Source organism: Hemiscyllium ocellatum, chromosome 7 (assembly GCF_020745735.1).
Source record: "Hemiscyllium ocellatum isolate sHemOce1 chromosome 7, sHemOce1.pat.X.cur, whole genome shotgun sequence".
Classification (NCBI taxonomy): Eukaryota; Metazoa; Chordata; class Chondrichthyes; order Orectolobiformes; family Hemiscylliidae; genus Hemiscyllium; species Hemiscyllium ocellatum.
The window spans coordinates 47,732,852-47,752,928 of record NC_083407.1 but is presented as its reverse complement, the minus strand read 5'-3'; the positions used below and the strand labels follow the sequence as shown (position 1 = coordinate 47,752,928).

Below are 20,077 nucleotides of genomic sequence, written 5' to 3'. Positions count from 1 at the left end.
TTTTTTATTATCAAACTGCTACTGAGGAGCAAACATATCAATTGAGCAATCATTCCAAATCTTTCAACAACAAATAAAATTTCAATATTTGTATATTTGCATAATTGCCCTGCAAATATAATTGGAGCATTGATGAAACTATGGCAATGAGAGGAATAAAAACATTTTAGTATCTCTTTGTACAACCTTCTCTTAAGGATTTGAAAATAATTTCCAGAAGACAAATCCTGCATAATACAATTGTAAAAGTGAGCAAAATACTTCAATATACTGTAAAACTTTTTCATTCTTAATGAGTGCTAATAAAGATTAAAAATAAAATTGAAAGCCAAAGGTATAATTTTGAGATTCAATAACCATTCACAGAGTTGACAGGATCTAAGAGAACACAATTTTAAGCAGATGAGCCCAAAAACAGCCAATTGAACTACAGAGCACAAATGTTAATATCTTATTTCAAAAAGCCTAGGACTGTTTTCTGAAAGTCTTCTGAAATTCAATTTCATCAGAAGAATGCATTTACATCCATCTAATTCAATTATTTATAAGGTCTAGAACAATACTTTCTGCGGGAGTTAAAAAAGCCCAAACCTGCACAAGTCGTCGAAGGAAAATATCTGATGAGCTTCCCAAAAATAGCAATCCAAAGTTCATTTTTATACTACTTTCCCTGTATTAATTTGTATGTGGGGATTGAAGAGTGTTGAATTTCCTACCGTGGTTTGTGAAATAACTTAACCCAGGCTGGTATCCAGTTACCAAGTCACCTTTTATCCACATATAGAGAGTTCTTGACACAGATTCAGCTGCCTCAGGGCCAGCTTTCAAAGTGAGCAGAATCTCTGACACTCCTAATCTTATCTGTCAGCCAGAGCTCCCTGACCAGACCAGATTAACAGCCCAAATCAGGGAACTCATATTCTATGAGATCCACCTGGCTGACCTTGGCACAGTCACTGCATTCTGCTCATTCCTTTGTAACTTTAAATACAAAGCCTGCCCCCTGTAAAAGTCATCAGACCATTCCTCCTAATCAAATGTGCCTTGGAATTATTCTATTACTTTAGACAATACTGATATAATATTCAGAAATCTTTATTGTTGCCTCTGTATGACATAACTAGATGTGAGAGTCAACATTTTCAGTGAGGTATAGATCATACTTCTGTCCTACCTTTTGCACAATGTTTCAAATCAGCCATTAGGTTCCAGCCTGAGGGGCAGACACATGAATAGAATCTAGGAGCCGATGCCGAAAGCAGACATAAGTGGCTGCAAGGATTGGAAAAACATGGATTCCAAGCTGGGAAACAAAACAAATATCCATAACATTGTTGTAGATATCAAAGGAGTCAGTCAAATTTACAACTTGAGTTTGATTCTCGAAATATAAATAGAGTAAGCATTAATTTAATATTAGAGTAAAAGGTGAGGTCTGCAGAGCTTTAAAATTAGGCAAAAGTGGTGTTAAGAAAATGCAACACAGTTTATGATAGTAAACTGGTATGGAAGCAAAGTTGGGGAAAATATTAGTATCACCGTATGATAGGAAGTGATTGGAACATGCTTTATCTTTTGCAATGTTAACTTTTAACTCCACAAAATCATCTCTATTGATTAGGCATGGGAAACTGAGCTGGATTTTATGCAGCCCATAAGCGGCCTTGCAGTAGTCTTCCAGAAGGGTGAAAACCTCTTCCAAATATGTCAGATGGTAGAAGAGACTGATTAAGGATTCCTAGCCATTGCCAACAGTAAGTGAATTTGTCTTCTCTGTAAGCTAGTTGACACCAAGTCCACTGCAACTTCGTAATGGTACACAGAGTAAATGAAGAGTGCATGCATGTGTCTCATATCCTCAGAAGGTAGAAAAGGAAAACCTGTCAGATTTGACAGGGACACTCTTTGTTTTCTTGATACCCTGTTCCCACAGCTGGAAGTCACCCCTGAACCTGCCCCATGAAGTCCCTTCAGAATCTTGTGGGTGGTTGGGGGTTCGTGAGGCCAAGGAAAATGCAGGAGCCACTGCGTTCACAAGCTGCCCAGCCTCAGATTGGTTGGCAGCCCTCAATGAGTAGCACTTGTGCATCTGGAGACCGTAGCCACAGGGAAGGCCTAATAGTGTCTGAAGTGCATTTGATTCCATTGGATCTCCATCAAGGAACTACCAAGTTTTTCCACTCATTCTATGACTGGTGCATGCGACCCTTGTTGGTTCAAAACACCCCAGTCAGTAAGTTGCGACGAGGTTGAGAGTCGCAAGGAGAAATTATTTACTTGAATGAAGTCCTGACCGACTTGACATTTAATAGAATTGCTTTATTATATCTGGTCTGGCACATGTCAAGTGTGATGCACAGTCTCCATGATTCTAAAATACTACTAAATGTGACATTAAAAATACAAAATGTTATTGGGTTTATTAGACAAGAATTAATATGTTTTTTGACCTACCAGGTGGTTGCCTGACAGAATGAACAGCAACTATTCCGAGTGGCTCAATTACATTTCTGATCATCACAGTCTGATTCTTTCCATGCCACTTATTTACTCTCGTAACATGGTTAGATCGTCGTTCAGTCCAATACACAAAATCCTCAAAAATGGTTATGGCATGTGGATGTTGCAGGATCTACAACATGATGTGTAATTATGGAGGGTTTTATATCAAATCATAAATTCCAAAGAGGTATGTCTAATTTCTAAGTAACAGGAAGATAATACTTTATTCACTTACCATGTCACTAGCTAAAACCTGTCTCCTGTTGTTCCCATTGTAATCACAATGTTCAATATAATCCAAATATGCATCAGCAAAATAAAGTAGTTTAGTTGGATAATCAATGCTTAAACCATTTGGCCAGAAGATTTTGCGACTTATTAAGATAGTTCGCAAGGTGCCATCCATACTGGCCTTTTCAATTCGTGGGTTTTTTCCCCAGTCTGTCCAGAACATTAGATGAGTACTACAAAGTAAAGTCAAATTGACAGAATCAGTTGAAAATCAAAGAGGAATTTATTTGTGACCCCCAACCACACCAACTCCCACCATAAGCATTTTTTGAACCTGATTGCTATTTTGATGGTTTCTCTCACACCTCTTCTGCACAGTCTGGATTATAGATACAAATAGCCACTAAAGTCATTGCAACTAAATTATAGTTAAGTACAATTCAAACAAAGACAAGCTGTATCTGTTTTTAATTTCTACCAAATGTGAAGTATTATTGTTTATTTCTCACAATATTCCAGCTTGCTGTGTAGCTGAGAACAATTATAAAGTTTACTCAACTAAACGTTAAAACAAAAAGATCCCCAGGACTCGAAAGATTCGATCAGGAACGATACATTTAGAACATTTGCGGTTCCATAAAGCAACAAAAATGCATGCAATGCTGGAACGGGGGGATACACCACAGCATCTCACCAAAGCAATTAAAGATATCCTATAAATGACGGCATTGTCAACAATATCCACATTTGACTAACAAATAAAATGATCCCGATTCAAAGGAAGACTCTCCATTGTCGATATTTAAGGGGAGGTGACAGACTCGCGGTAAAATTGCTAGACTGTTAATCCTGAGACCCAGGTGAAGTTCTGGGGACCTGGGTTTGAATCCCACCATGGCAGATGATGAAATTTGAATTCAATAAAATCTGGGATTAAGAATCTAATAGTGACCATGAATCCATTGCTGATTGTCAGAAAAACCACTGGTTTACTAACGTCCTTCAGGGAAGGAAACTACCATCCTTACCTGGTCTGGCCTACATGTAACTCTAGACCTACAGCAATGTGGTTGACTCTTAACTGCCCTCTGGCCTATAGGGACATTTAATAAATGCTGCTTAGCCAACAACACCTTCATCCCATGAATGAATAAAAAAAATTACATTTCTCTAAGATGGAGTCTCAATTTTGTAGTGGATTTCCCTTGTGTCTTCTCTCACTTAACCAGCACAAATTTGATGAAAATGCATGGGACTTTCAATGCTTGAGGATAAATTTTAACCAAACTTAAAGTGTCAAAACATGACAAGCCCTGAGGAAGTCCCTAGTTAAAATCTACTAAAACTGCAAAAAATTTGAAAGTGAGTGTTTTCCAATTCTTAATGTCAGGCACTTAATTTTATGGACAAATTAACAGATCAGCATTTCAGGTTGCTTAATTCATGCGGAAAGTTATTTTGTCTATTATATTTGATTATTTAAAACTTTCACATTGTATTGTTTAATGCCAAAACATTATTCATTAATAATTGTTGATTCACATCCATGACGTTTTTAAAAGCATACCTTAATTTATGGTACTATGTTTTGATACAAAAACACTATGTACTAAATAGTAAATCTCTGCAAAAATAATAATAAATGATAAACTTATGAAACTTATGAATAATTCTATAATAGATATAGAAATATCTATTTCTATAATATTTTGATAAATTATCCAAACAATGTATGATGTATCAGAACCTATGGATATGTATAATTTAATCAAAATAGATGCTGGAACTACTTAAATATTCATTTTAAATTAGAAAGAAGTGTGCTAATTTCTAAGGTATGTTGTCTTATCTCAGAAAAGTTCAGACTGATCATTGTTAAATTGCTATATGCTTAAAATAATGTTTACCAGGCATATATCTTTCTGGTTTATATCTGAATTTAGTTGTATTCAAAGATAATTAATTAATTAAACATTTAACAAGGCTGTATAAACTGGTTCATAAAGATCAGTTAAACGAAGGTCTGGAATTGTAGTTGGGCAGAGGCTCAGAGATTGACAGGAAGATGCAGAGGGAAAAAACTCTTTGAACATGCTTCCAATCAATACTTCAGGTTTCAAAGCTATCAAAAAGACAAAATTAACTCAGCACTCAGCATAGTATTCATAATATAGTTAAAAATATATAGTGCACATGAATAAATCACTACATAGCCATTACAGAGATTTGACTGCAGCATAATATAGATTAGGTCATAAGTATTGAGGGGCATCGAAGTTAGGTAAGTACGAAAGGGTAGCTTTGTTAATCAGGGATGGTATTTAGTGCAATAGTTAGAGATAACCTTGGTCAGGTGGTCAGCATATAAAATCGACTTGGGTGGAATAATAAGGAAAATAAATCACTTGTTGGAGTGGTCTACAGGCCACCTAAAAGCAAACACAACATAGGACAACTTATATAAGAAGAAGTATTCGGTGCTTATTTTAAAACAATGACAATAATCAAAGTTAAAAGTCACACAACACCAGGTTATAGTCCAACAGGTTTAATTGGAAGCACACTAGTTTTCGGAGCACCGGTCCTTCAGCACCTGATGAAGGAGCGACGCTCTGAAAGCTAGTGTGCTACCAATTAAACCTGTTGAACTATAACCTGGTGTTGTGTGATTTGTAACTTTGTACACCCCAGTCGAACACCGACATCTCCAAATCATGACAATAATCATGGGAGACTTTAATCTACATATACTGGAAAATCAAATTGGTAATATTAGTCTGAATGTGAAGTTCATAATATGCTTTTAAGATAAGCAAGAGGAACAAGGGTAGGATATTTGACCCCTTGAGCATACTCCGCCATTCAATAGAATTGTGGCTGATCTGACATTCCATATGTCCACTTTCTCACATCTTCCCTGTAATCCTTGATTCCCCTACTGCTCAAGAATCTATCTATCTCAGCCACAAATATACACAAGGACTTTGCCTTCACAGTTCTCTCAGGCAAGGTGTTCTAAGACTCTCAATCCTCAGAGAAGAAATTTCTCCTCATCTTAGTCTCTATTGGCACCTCATTATTTTGAAACAATGTCTTCTTGCCCTAGACTCTCCCACGAGAGGAAATATTCTCTTAGTATTTATCCTGTCAAGCCCCTTAATCTTATATCTTTCAATGAGATCACCTCTAATTCTTCTAACCCCCAATGAGTTTAGAGCCACCCTTTTAATCTTTGCTCATAATAGATAAACCTTCCATTCTGGGGATCTTTCTAGTGAACCTTCTCTGAACTGCTTGCAATGAAATAATATATTTTCTTAAATAAGGGGATTAAAAATGTTCACAGTATGCCAGATGAAGTCTCACCAGTGCCTTGTACAGTTGCACTAAAACCTCTTTATGCTATTACCCCAACACTTTCAAAATGAGGGCCACCATTCCACTAGCCTTCCTGATTATCTGCTGCACCTATGAGTTACCTGTGTTTTGTGCACAAGGTCCCTGAAGACCCTTTGTGCTGCAGATTATGTAAGGTTTGCTATTATGTAATGTGACAGGATTAAGTCAAAACCACAATGTAAAGGCATCTCTTGAAGCAAAGACTACAACATAATTGATTTAACATCTAATTTTACATCTAATTTGAAAGGGGGAAGAGTGTGTCTAAGACTAGTATTTTAAACATAAATAAAAACAATTATATGAGCATGAAAGGTGAGCTATCAGAAGTAAATAGGCATTCTATGCTAGGGGATACATTAATGCAATCAAAGTGGCAGACATTTTGGGGACATTCAAAATAAGCATATTCTTAAGAGGGAGGGACAGCAGTCAAAAGCCATGGTACACTTGGTACCAATGACATAAGTAGGGAAAGGGAGGAGAACATGAAAAGAGAACATAGGGAGTTAGGTTGGAAGCTAGAAAGCAGGATGAGCAGAGTAAAACACTCAAGAATGCTACCAGTGCCATGAGCTAGTGAGGCTAGGAATAGAAAGCGGGTGCAAATGAACTTGTGACTTCAGATATATGGATCACTGGGATACTTTCTGGGGAAGGTGGGAACTGAACAAGAAGGACAGGTTGCATCTGAACTGGAGGTATATCAATAACCTGGGCTGGAGGTTTGCTTGAGCTCTTTGGGAGGGTTTAAACTAGATTGGCAGAGGGTTGGGAACTGGAGCTACAGAGCAGATGATGGAGTAAGTAGCAGACAGCCAGGCACAGCGTGCATAGAGCCTGTGAGAAGGGAAATGCACTTGATAGGGCAAAGATGCAGTCAGTTGAAGTGTGTATATGTTAATGCTACAAGTATCAGGAATAACTGTGATGAACTTAGAGCATGGATCAGTACTTGGAGCAATGATATTGTGGCCATTATGGAGACTTGGATATCACAAGAACAGGAATGGTTGCTAGATGTTCCAGGATTCAGATGTTTCAAAAGGAATATTGGGACGAGGTAAAAGAGGTGGAGTAGTGGCATTGCTAATCAGGGATAGTATCACAGATGCAGAAAGTAGGTCAGTGAGGAGGGTTTGTCTACAGAATCAGTATGGGTGGAAGTCAGAAACAGAAAAGGAGAAATGACTTTATTGGGAGTTTTCTACAGACCCCCAGTAGCAACAGTAACATGGAGGAGCAGATTGGGAGGCAGATTTTGGAAAAGTTCAGAAGTAACAGGGTTGTTGTCATAGGTGACTTTAACTTCCCTAATATCGATTGGAACCTTCTTAGTTCAAATAGTTTGGATGGAGCAGATTTTGTCAGGTGTGTCCAGGAAGGGTTCCTGACTCAATATGTAGATAAGCCGACAAGAGGGGTGCCCACATTGGATTTGTTGCTTGGCAATGAACTATGTCAGGTGTCAGACCGCTCGGTGGGAGAGCATTTCAGAGATTGCGATCAAAACTCCCAGACCTTTACAACACTCATGGAGAGGGATAGGAGCAGACAGTATGATAAAGTATTTAATTAGGGGAGGGGGAATTACCATGCTATTGTGCAGGAATTGGTGTGCCTAAATTGAGAACTGATGTTCTCAGGGAGTGCACGACAGAAATGTGGAGGTTGTTTAGGAAACACTTCCTGGTAATGCTGGAAATTATAGGAAGGATGTGGAAGCTTTAGAGAGAGTGCACAGGAGATTTACCAGGATGCTGCCTGGACTGGAGGGCATGTCTTATGAAGAAAGGTTGAGGGAGCTAGGGCTTTTCTCAATGGAGCGAAGAAGGATGAGAGGTGACGACAGAGGTGTACAAGATGATGACTGGCATAGATAAAGTGGATAGCCAGAAACTTCTTCCCATTACAAGAGGACATAATTTTATGGTGATTGGAAGAAGGTTTAAGGGAGATGACAGAGGCAGGTTCTTTACACAGAGTGGTGGGTGTGTGGAATGCAGTGCCAGCAATGGTAGTAGAGTCAGATACATTAGGGACTTTTCAGCAACACTTGGATAGGCACATGGAAGAAAGTACCATGAAAGGTATGTGAGGTAATTTGACCTTAGAGTAGGATAAAACGTCAGCACAATATTGAGGCCAAAGGACCTGCACTGTGCTGTACTGTTCTATGTTGTTACTGTTAAGAAAACTTCCAAGGGGAGGACTCACCATGCATGCTTAACTGAAGTAGTTAGGGAAAGCATCAATCAAAAATAAAATTATGCATGGATGAGTGTCAAATAATGGCTGAGAATAACTGGTATTTAGAAAGGAAGAATGACTAAAGCGAATGTTTGTCTTCTTGAAAGTGAAAATGATAAAGTGGTGGCAGATGAAATGAAGAAATGAAGTTGTCACAACAGAGGAGACAGAAGTATTGCAGTAAAAGATGTAAATCAGAAAATGGAAGAGACAGAGGAACTTAGTGAAATTATAATCACTAGGGAAGCACTACTAAACAAACCGTAGAATGTGGGCTGATAAGGTTAGATTGGAAAAGCGCAGCAGGTCAGGCAGCATCCAAGGAACAGGAAATTCGACGTTTCGGGCATAAACCCTTCATCAGGAAGAAGGGCTTATGCCCGAAACATCGAATTTCCTGTTCCTTGGATACTGCCTGACCTGCTGCGCTTTTCCAGCAACACATTTTCAGCTCTGATCTCCAGCATCTGCAGACCTCACTTTCTCTTGATAAGGTTAGATTGCCAAGGTGGCTAATGAGGTAGTAGATGCATTGTTGCTAATTTTCCAAAATTCTCTTAAATTTAGGAAAGGTTTCATCAGACTGGAAAGCAGCTAATAAACCTGTTTATTTAAAAGAAAGTGGCAGAATTTCAGAAACCTTGGGCCAGTTGGCTTGACTTCAGTCATGGAGAAGATACTAGAATTAATCATTAAAGAAGCTACAGTTGGAAACTCAGAAAAAATCGAGCCAATCAGGGAGAGTCAGCACAGTTTTATGAAAAGGAAATAATGTTTAACTAAACTTATTACACTTCTTTGAAAGAATAGCATGTGTTGTTGATAAAGATGAGTCAATAACTATACTGAACTTAGATTTCCATAGGTACTTGATAAGATGCCTCACTAAATGTTATTGCAGAAAATAAAAGCTCATGCTGTAGCGGTGTAACATGTTAGCATGAATACAGGATAGGCTGGCTGGCTGGCAGAAAATAGAGAATATGCATAAATGGTTCTTTGTCGGATTGACAGAATGTGACAAATGGAGTCCTGCAGGGTTCTGTGCTGGGGCCTCAATTTTTTACAATTTACATCAATGACTTAGAAGAGGTTAGCAAAAGCATGCAAATAAAATTTATATGCTTTTGCTACCATCTTCTAAGTCATTGAGGTTGACAGAACCATAGATGGGAAAGTATGTTGTGCAATGGTGAGACTAATATAGGTATTTTGAGCGAATGGACAATTATCTAGCAGATAAAGTATAACATTGGGAAAATCTTCACTTTGGCAGGAAGAACCAAAAAGCAGAGTATTACTTAAATGGCAAACAATTGTAGAATTGGGAAATGCACTCAAACCTGGGTGTTAAAGAAAAGAACAAAGAAAATTTACAGCCCAGGAACAGGCCCTTTGGCCCCTCCAAGCCTGAGCCGATCCAAATCTACTGTCTAAACCTGTCACCCAATTCCTAAGCATCTGTATCTCTCTGCTCCCCACCTACTCATGCATCTGTGCAGATGCACCTTAAATGAATCTACCGTGCCTGCCTCTACCACCTCTGCTGGCAATGCGTTCCAAACACCCACCACCCTCTGTGTGAAGTACTTACCGCGTTTATCCTCCTTAAACTTTTCACCTCTCACCTTGAAAGTGTGACATTTCGTTACTAAATCATTCACCCTGGGAAAAGCTTATCTCTATCCACCTTGTCTACACCCTTCATGGTTTTGTAAACCTCAATCAGATCCCCCCTCAATCTCCTTTTTTTTAATGAAAACAAACCTAACCTACTCAACTTCTCTTCATAGGTAGCTCCTTCCATACTAGGTAACATCCTCATAAATCTTCTCTGCACCCTCTCCAAAACATCCACAACCTTTTAGTAATGTGGCGTACAGAACTACACAGTATTCTAAATGCAGCTGAACCAATGTCTTGTACAATTTTAGCACGACTTGCCAACTCTTATACTCAATACGCCGTCCAATGAAGGAAAGCATACCATATGCCTTCTTGACCACTCTATCCACCTGTGCAGCAACCTTCAGGGTACAATGGACCTGCACTCCCAGATCTCTCTGCCCATCAACTTTTCCCAAGGCTCTTCCGTTCATTGTATAATTCGCTCTAGAATTAGTCTTGCCTAAATGCATCACCTCACATTTGCCTGGATTGAAAGCCATCTGCCACTTTTCTGCCCAACTCTCCAGTCTATCTATATCTTCTTATATTCTTTGGCAGTCCCTTATGCTTTGTGTCATCTGCAAACTTGCTGATCATACCAACAATGCCCTCTTCCAGGTCATTTATATATATCACAAACAACAGTGGCCCTAACACTGATCCCTGTGGAACACCACTGGTCACCATTCTCCATTTCAAGAAACTCCCTTCAACTACTACTCTCTGTCTCCTGTTGCTCAAACAGTTCTTTATCCACCTAGCTAGAACACCCTGCACACCATGTGACTTCACTTTTTGTACATGAGTCTTGTGCATGAGTCACAAAACGTTAGTATGCAAGTTCAGCAAATAAAAAAGGCGGCTAATGTAGTGCTATTCTTTATTACAAGAGCAACTGAACATAAAAGGAAGGATATTATGCTTCAGTTGTACAGGGCACTAATGAGATCACACCTCAAACACTGTCCATGACCTTGGTCTTATTATTTAAGAAGGTACGTAAATCCATTGGAGGCAGTTAAGAGGAGGTTTACTAAAAACTGATACCTAGAAGGAATGATTTGTCTTATGAGGATGGGTAGAACATAAAGAGCTCCTTTCCAGAGGAGCTTCGAAGAGTGAGGGTGACTTGATTGAAGTGTCTGAAATACCAAATCATCTCTGCAAGATAGACATGAAAAGCATACTTCTTCTTGTAGATAAGTCCAGAACAGTGGTTAGTGTTTTTAAATTAGGACTCACCCTTTTAGGGCAGAGACAAGGAGAAACTCTTTCTCTCAGAGGATTCTGAAGAATGGTCACTGAACCTGAAACATGGACTTTGCTTTCTCTCCACAGATACTGCCAGACCTGCTGAGTTTTTCCAGCAATATCTGTTTTTTTTCCACAAAATTGCTTGACTTTAAAACACTTACTCATAAGGCGATCTAATTTTTAAAAAAGAGGTGCAAGTTGATTCTTGTTAGCATGGGAATCAAAGGTAATACTGCAGATGGGAATATGGAAATAGAGACACGAAAAAATGAGCCAATTTTTATTGAATGGTGGAGAAGATTGAATGGCCTACTCCTATTATACAAATATATTTGTATAACCCTTCTTTCCAAACAAACAGGTTAATAAACAAATGTTTGTTTTTGTCTTACTTATTTCGGGGATCCAACACCAATCCCCTGGGATTTGTTATATTATTGCTGAGTAACACACTTCTGTGGCTGCCATCCAACTTCGAAACCTCTATTGTTTGAAGAACATAGTCTGCCCAGTAGAGATTACGGCCTACCCAATCCACAGCAATGCTTTCTGTGACAGTCACTCCACTGTCAAATATCTGTTGGCATAGATTGAATCATTAGTGATAATGCAACTAAGTGTAATTTACAGAAAAAAAAGTAATCTGCTATTATATATTCTTAATTCTGAAGATTTATTTTGCAGACAAATTTTAGCATTGCAAAGCCTAAAATAAAAGATTACATAGCCACAAATATTTTTTAGATTACTTACAGTGTGGAAACAGGCCCTTCGGCCCAACAAGTCCACACCGACCCGCCGAAGCGCAACCCACCCATACCCATACCCTTATATTGACCCCTTACCTAACACTACGGGCAATTTAGCATGGCCAATTCACCTGACCCGCACATCTTTGGACTGTGGGAGGAAACCGGAGCACCCGGAGGAAACCCACGCAGACACGGGGAGAATGTGCAAACTCCACACAGTCAGTCGCCTGAGGCGGGAATTGAACCCGGGTCTTCAGGCGCTGTGAGGCAGCAGTGCTAACCACTGTGCCACCGTGCCGCCCACTAGTTACTGAACATTTAGTTACATGCCATTTAGTTACTGAAATGGCATGTTCTGCCTTAGCATCTGCTCAGATCTTGCACAAAAATAATACAGAATATATCTTTTTTCCAGTTTTTTCTCTATTCTTCAGTACTGGTATATGTTAACGTACCATAGAGCAATGAACTATATTTCATGCAATACTTGATACGAAAAATAAAAGAAATACGTACAATCTTTCGATCTGTTCCATTTTCAAAAGCACTCCAAACTTTGTCTTGACTTACGTCTGACCAATAAATTCGACCAGTTATTGAATCAAAGTCAATTGCAACAATATTTCTCCCATCTCGGATAACACTCTGAATGACATGTGGATGAGCACTAACGTTGTCAGAAACTATCTGATCACGGCTTGTCACCATTATCAGAACATTGGTTGTATCTAGACAGAAACATAACTTATCAATTCTATTGAATCAACAGAAAAAAAAGAGCTTACTGAAAATCAAATGCTAGAACAATTGAACTGTAACTCAGAATGCTAGGCAATTAAGTATGCAGACTATTCTCCAAATGAGGGTTTGGGAAGGAAGACGAGATTGCAAAAAGTGCTAAGATGCACATTCCAGAAATATAACAATGTGTTTGGTTAACCGGTTTAAAATTCAGAAGCCTTAAAAATAAATTGTAAGCAAGCAAAAAGTTTCAAGTTTCCAATATTTTACACTGGCATGTCAATATATTAACACTCCACTGCAACTAAACTAGCCCAAGCATATAAAGTAATGCTAAAACCAACTCATCAATATGACCCTGGTTGTGAACATTTATTTGGCATTCATCTGTCAGAGGTCTGAACCGCACGCTTCCTCACCACACTCTTTCTTGTTTTTTTCCATTCCTCTTCCACAAAATCATTGGTTCCAATTCCCAAATCATAAACCCTGAAAGATGATTCTAGTTCAGATCACAACGTTGCATTCTTTTATGCAAAACTCAAAACATTTCATTGATCTTTGCCAATGCCTTTCATTAAAGTCTCCCTTTTCAGCTCACTTTGGGATAATCCACTTTAGGACTACCTTGTCAATAACAAAACTGCTTGTTTAACATCCTGGCCAAGGATGACTAGGAATCATGGAAAAGATGGAATGATGCAGTTTCAATGTCATCCCAAATGGTTTGCAGCCAAATCCTTAGTATTCCCAAAATGCTTTCCCAACTCCAGTACAAGCAAAGCATTTTCCTGTCATCGATTTCTACATTGCTTCATGTTTGGTCTGAACTATGCATTATATCTGAGTTTAGATTTGAGCTGTCCAAAAATGTAGTCAGAATTTAACATCTCAATTATAACAAAGCCTGGAGTTACATTTCAGGCTGAGCACATGTAAATTCTGAGGGTGGTAAAATCTAAGCTGTGCATATTTAGAATATCTTTGCATTAAGACCAACATGACCCACTCAAGAAAGGTCTCAGTTACATCAGCATTCACGCGTTGAATAGGATAAATATCACATGCAAAATTTTTTTAAAAATCAAGGGTTTGCAATTCATTGAATCATAGAATCATAAAATTCTGGAACTGTTCTGGCAGATGTTCATTGTGAGTTAATCCTGTCTGCTCATCACAACCAATTCCGGGATAAAAAGTAAAGTGAGGAATTCAGATGAGTCCCAAGGTGTGTTGATACCCTCCAATGCAAAGTAAACTAAGGAATTCGCCCTTTACGGTAGGAACTAAAGCAGAGGTCTAGATCAGCAACAGCTTGATACCAACACAAAAATGCTCCTCTCACAGAATATTGACTCTAAATCCTATTAGGTCAGTTTAAACATTAATAGAACTAAATCATTCTTCCCTTCTATGATTAATTATCATTTGCTATACTAAAACACAGATGTTATTCACATCATTGGAGTTAATCAAAAAGAAAAACAACTTAAATAGGTTAAGTTTGAAGATGTATGATTCAGCAAATACAAATTTCATAAAATATATGGTGAATTCCTGTCTTCCTGTAGCTTAGAGCAGTGCCTCCCAAACTTTATCTGCCTGTGACCCAGCTTGGGGAATTACGTTATATGAAAAGAGAGAAGGCTTGCACTCCCTTTGATAAGGATGGAAAGGGTCCTAGCTGCCTTACAATACACAAATAGTTAAGGCATGCCACCTACTTAATGGCATATGGGCTATCTTACTGCAGTGGTGGTGTCACTGCCTCTGGACCAGGAGTCCTAGATTCAAGTCCCACCTACTCTAGAAATGTGTCATAACAGTTCTGATCAAACTGATTAGAAAATATAAAGTGCTTGAGGGCTGAAAGCTATTAGAACCCCTCAGAGTTGTGAGAGTGGAGGGTGGGGGAGTGGAGGGTGCCTTTAGTTTCTGAGCAGGCGTTGATATCATACAAGGCTCAGTCATTTACTCTCTGTCTCACTCTTACTCACTCAGCATGTGTCAAAATACTCAATTCCTCAGCTATTCTTTCACACTTTATCACTTTCTCTCTGTGGACTCTTAAGTTTCTTGAAGCCTAGCTTAGATGATTGACAAGCTTGATAAAGATATGATGAAAAGGTAAACTACAAACTTTTCAGCAATGTCTGTGCTAAATATTTTTTTCAGGTCAGCAGCAACCTCAATAGTAGGGGGAAAAAAACACCTGCCCATTAACAGATTAGTAGATGCTGCTTGGCTGGTAAATGGGCACTAATCCTGGGCAGAATTTGGCATTCTAACAACTTAATTTAAATTGTAGAGAGATTGCCACAGGAATATGCCAATAATGGCTACTGTGCAGAAATGCACAGGTTCATTTGGAACCAGAAACCTTTTAAGTTCATTAAAGTACTTGTCTATCATTATGTGCTTAATGACTACCCAATATTACAACAGTGAGTCTTTGTATTCAGGGCCTATAACCATGTTATAAAGGTCTGGTCGCAATCTGTAGACACAAACAACATCCTTACTTCATTCAGATATAATGTCCACAACCCTGCTCTATGATGCCAAATGGTGCTGATTTTTACTGCAAATTCTAGCAACCACAACATTCAGTTCTGTAGGTTAGAACATTAGTATGCAGATGCATATTTACATTACAATATGGCAATTGATCTAAATGAAATCTATTTTTGTCAAATACAGTAAAATACAACAAGCTTTACCTGAAGCTTTGCAAGTCCTCTCATCTACTTCTAAAGTATAACCAACATCACACATGCACCTGAAAGATCCCATTTGATTATAACAAATTTGGCTACAAATGCCTGGTGGATTACATTCATTAATATCTTCACAGGTCTTGGAATCATTTGTAAGCCGAAAGCCACTTGGACAAGTACACTGTGCACCAAATGGTCCCTCAATACATCCATGTGTGCAACCTGCATTATTTTCATTGCAGCTCTCTGTATCTAGTTAACAACAAGAACAAATATAAAAATAGATATAATACAATATTGTTTAATTATTAATAAGTCTCCATGTTTTTTGTATTATTGCAATGACAAATAAATGATTAGCATAATCCACTTACAAAATAAATTATCTTTCAATGTAGCTATAATGTATTGCTGAAAAAAAGTACATCTTGTTGAAGTATTTCATTTTCAGCTCATCAGGACATTCAAGACAAAACAAAACAAAACAAAGCAGAAACAACATTTCATACTGTGTGAGAAGATAGTGTTATTTGGTTATTAAGGGTAGAGGTGTTGCCTTGGAGAATGCACTGGGTTATATCTGTTCCCACTCTGGACCGTTAGTTCATTTGAAAGAATATTTGAAAACAATAAAAATAATTTACTTACTGCAGAGTGGAGATTCATCTGCACCATTTGAGCAGTCTGGAGTATGGTCGCACACCTTATCCAAGTTCAGGCAGGTACTGAGACCTGGACACTGCCACTGGTTACTGGGACACTGAAATGGCTGTGTTGGGCAGTCTCTTTCATCACTCATGTCTCTACAGTCATTATCACCATCGCACAGCCAACTTCTGAAGACACAATTTCCGTTATCACACTGAAAATAGCTGTCAGAACAATTCTTTGGTGAACAGCTAAGATGTTCATCTGATCCATCAGTGCAATCTGCATAACCATCACATTCCCAATTTAACGGAATACAGGTACCATCATCTTGACACTGAAATTCATTTTGGTGGCACATTCCTGGTGGTCGAGTAGCTACAAAAAAATTATAACCGAGAAGAGTTTTATCAATGCAGAGTAATCCCTCTTTGCAACCCAATAACTTATTATTGAACAAGGTCAACAACCAACTGTTGCTTAACCTAATATAAACTGGCTGGGTAAATTCCATGAAAATATACTCCAGCAAATTTTAGTTTTTTTCTCCCTCTTGCTCATTAAATAAATTCACAAGTTAGAAAACGAAAGTGGACATATACTGGTCATAGGTCAGTCTATATAATTGATGCAAGCTCTATATTACAGTGTAAATTAAGTCAGGAATGTATATATTTAACCTTTGTCTCCATAAGTGTCAGGAGCACCAATAACTCCCAAAGCATATTTTAGCAGCAAGGGGCCAGAATCAAATCAACAATTAATCCACTCTAAATTGGTATACATACGGCATCCTGCCTCATCAGAATGATCACTGCAATCAAAAACTCCATCGCAGTGGTAGAAGTTGCTGATGCACTGTCCTCCACTTGCACACTTAAATTCAAGGGAAGTGCAGTTATACACTGTAAAGAAATCAATATTAGTTTATGAATCTGAAGTCATTGTTCAAAAAGATAAATTGCCTCTTATTGTTGCCTTCACCCTCTTTCTTCACTTACCACAGCCTTGTTCATCCAATCCATCCAGGCAGTCTTCATCACCATCACATACATAAGCAGGGTCAATACACCGATGTTCTGGGCACAAAAACTGCTCAGGTTGACAGGTACTTGTGAAATCTTAATTAAGAAACATTTTATTTACCTGTTATTGCAAATTTGTGGGTGATCAAACCTACATTACACATCTGATTTGTGAAACCAAATGAAAATAAATTAATGTCTGTGTTGATTAAAATTGATATATCAGAATAATTAGTAGATATGGCAAGTCCTAAGTGTACTTTTGTGAGTAGAAAGATCCCAATCCCATGAACAAATAAAACAAATAGAGAGCCAGTGATTGATTGGGAGTAGCAGTGAGCAGCCTAAGCACTGGAGCCCTAGTAGTGAGTCTACAGGTGAAGAGCTAGAAATAAGGAGGCTTTCAGGGAGACGCTGAGCTGGGGAGGAGAGGAGGGAGATGAGAGTTGTATCAAAGGAAAGAGACAGCAAGAGTTGGATGGCGTAAGCAAACAACAAGTCAGATATCATTTAGTCACTCCTACTTTTTTTTTATCCCTTCTTAAAAATAAAGTTGTTATCTACCAAATTACATGCACGTCTCTCCAGAAATTAAAAAAAAGGACATGGCCACTTTCATTTTAACAATGTTTGCTGGTGAAATTTTATGCTAATGAAAGGTATTGGAGCACAAACCCCTCTGAACTACTTTCTTGAAGTTAAGGGGGGAAGATTAATGCAGAGAGAGAGAGAGAGAGAGAGAGGGGAGGAAAGGGAAATAGAAAGGTAGAGGGTTGAGAAACAGGTTTGAGAGAAAGAGGCAAAGGGATAAGTGTATGGGAAAGGCAGAGCAGGAAAGCAAGCTGTGAAGAGGAAACCCCAATGAAAGTCAGCTCACTACCAAGCCATAGAAGCATAGAATTACAAAGAGATATTGATAAATTAAGTGAATGGACAAAAGGTAACAGATGAAGTTCTGTGCTGAGCTCACTCGAATCTGTGCTGGATGTACACGGGCCTAATCTGGGCTACTTGCCACTGATGATGCTGTCCGAACTCTGTACAAGAGGCAAGTTAAAAAAAAACAGTCCGAAGCTCTAACATCAGCTGAAGTCAGAGTTCCAACTTAGAAAAAGATTGTTGCAGTTGTGTTTTGTTGTGAGAAATTCCATATTGTTGATGGAAGTGATCATTGTCTACTAGAAAAATCTGTACAGAGCTTCAGCAAGATTGCAGAGGTTTCTTTTGAGTCTTTCAGATTTACAATTTTTCAGAAATAGAAGCCACAAATAGAAGTAGTGTTTGCAGGGACTCTAACTTATCCAAACTTCTTCTGCTGATGCAACCAAACATCCATCAGCAATCTAAAATTCAATGAACAATTAAAATAAATACTAGCAATATCATATCAGATTATAACTAATAAATGGGTGATTGCAATTCAAAAAATCCACCTAGCATCAATACAACTTATAAATACAACGCATATAATAAAATGTGATACATACCACAGTTAAACTCATCGGAGCCATCTCCACAATCATTATCTGTGTCACATACCCATCTTTTAGGGATACACCGGGAATTAGAGCAAGTAAAATAGTTTGCAGCACAAGTTCTGGGATCAAGGGTTGGGCATCCCTTTTCATCACTCCCATCTGAGCAGTCAGCTTGTCCGTCACATCTCCAATAATTTGGAATGCACTCATGATTGGGGCATGTAAAGGCAGATGAAGAGCATGTGACGTCTAGAGGCAGGAATATAAGACAATGATAAAAATCTCTTAAATGTTGCATGTAACAATGTCATTTTTCTTAAATGGATAGATTAATACTCACAGCTAAAACCCATCCGATGCTAAGATGGCTGTCTCAGCAGATAAAAATTTAGCAACTTATAGCAGTTTTGACCAAATGAATAGTATAAGTTGTATAAAAACTTTTCCATCTTTTACACATTGAAACACAATGCACATTAGTTTCGAATAAATACTATATAGCACTTTGAAATACTAATGAATTACATACAAGATCTACACTATGTCAAAACTTAATCCTCCATTTTATGGATCATAACCAGTAAATTTCAATAAACAATGCTTCCTTGTACAAAACCTAAGTATTGCTAAAAGACAAATGAGTTGAAGCTTTTCATCTTTCATTGGAAGTGAAACACAAAATCAAAAATAAACTGTTGTTTCCATACTCTAGGTTAACAGCACCAGGTTCTTGCTGATTTTGAATTTTAAGATGCAAATAAGAAGCAAGAGTAAACCATTCATTTCCTCAAGCCTGCTTCACCATTTCAAGGATCATGGCTGAAATGATTGTGGTCTTAAATCTACTTACCCTGTATTTGTTAACTCCCTTATTGACCAAGAATCTATCTAACTCAGCCTCAAAATATCTAATGGCTCTGCCTCCACTGCTCTCTCAGGAGGCAAGAATTTCATATGTCTCTCTAAAAGAAAAAATTCTCATCTCTGCCTTGAATGAAAGACCCATTATTTTAAATTGAGTCTTCTAGTTCCAGTCATTCCCATAAGATGAAATGTTCTAGATAGAACATAAAACAATACAGCACAGAACAGGCCCTTCGGCCCACGATGTTGTGCCGAACATTTCTCCTAGCTTAAGCACCTATCCATGTACCTATCCAATTGCTGCTTAAAGGTCACCAATGATTCTGACTCTGCCACTCCCACAGGTAGTGCATTCCATGCCCCCACCACTCTCTGGGTAAAGAACCTACCCATCACATCTCCCCTATACCTTCCACCCTTCACCTTAAATTTATGTCCCCTTGTAACATTCTGTTGTACCCGGGGAAAAAGTCTCTGACTGTCTACTCTATCTATTCCTCTGATCATCTTATAAACCTCTATCAAGTCACCCCTCATCCTTCGCCATT

General features: G+C 38.3%; 1 protein-coding gene and 1 non-coding gene across 2 annotated transcripts in view; one reads left to right on the top strand and one right to left on the bottom strand.

Annotated features, from left to right (window-relative positions):
* The window catches only part of lrp2a (low density lipoprotein receptor-related protein 2a), a 290,923-nt gene that overhangs the window by 182,064 nt on the left and 88,782 nt on the right, over positions 1 to 20,077 (bottom strand). The window contains exons 24-33 of the mRNA XM_060827752.1: positions 18,675 to 18,914; positions 17,164 to 17,283; positions 16,951 to 17,067; positions 16,163 to 16,540; positions 15,518 to 15,766; positions 12,573 to 12,784; positions 11,697 to 11,881; positions 2,738 to 2,966; positions 2,455 to 2,632; positions 1,175 to 1,303 (exon numbers count right to left, since the gene is read on the bottom strand). Coding sequence (XP_060683735.1) covers positions 1,175 to 1,303; positions 2,455 to 2,632; positions 2,738 to 2,966; positions 11,697 to 11,881; positions 12,573 to 12,784; positions 15,518 to 15,766; positions 16,163 to 16,540; positions 16,951 to 17,067; positions 17,164 to 17,283; positions 18,675 to 18,914 — 2,037 coding nt within the window. The remainder of the gene's footprint in view (positions 1 to 1,174; positions 1,304 to 2,454; positions 2,633 to 2,737; positions 2,967 to 11,696; positions 11,882 to 12,572; positions 12,785 to 15,517; positions 15,767 to 16,162; positions 16,541 to 16,950; positions 17,068 to 17,163; positions 17,284 to 18,674; positions 18,915 to 20,077) is intronic.
* LOC132817752 (U6atac minor spliceosomal RNA) lies at positions 14,422 to 14,548 on the top strand. The gene has a single exon (XR_009644919.1). It is a non-coding gene; the product is annotated as a U6atac minor spliceosomal RNA (small nuclear RNA).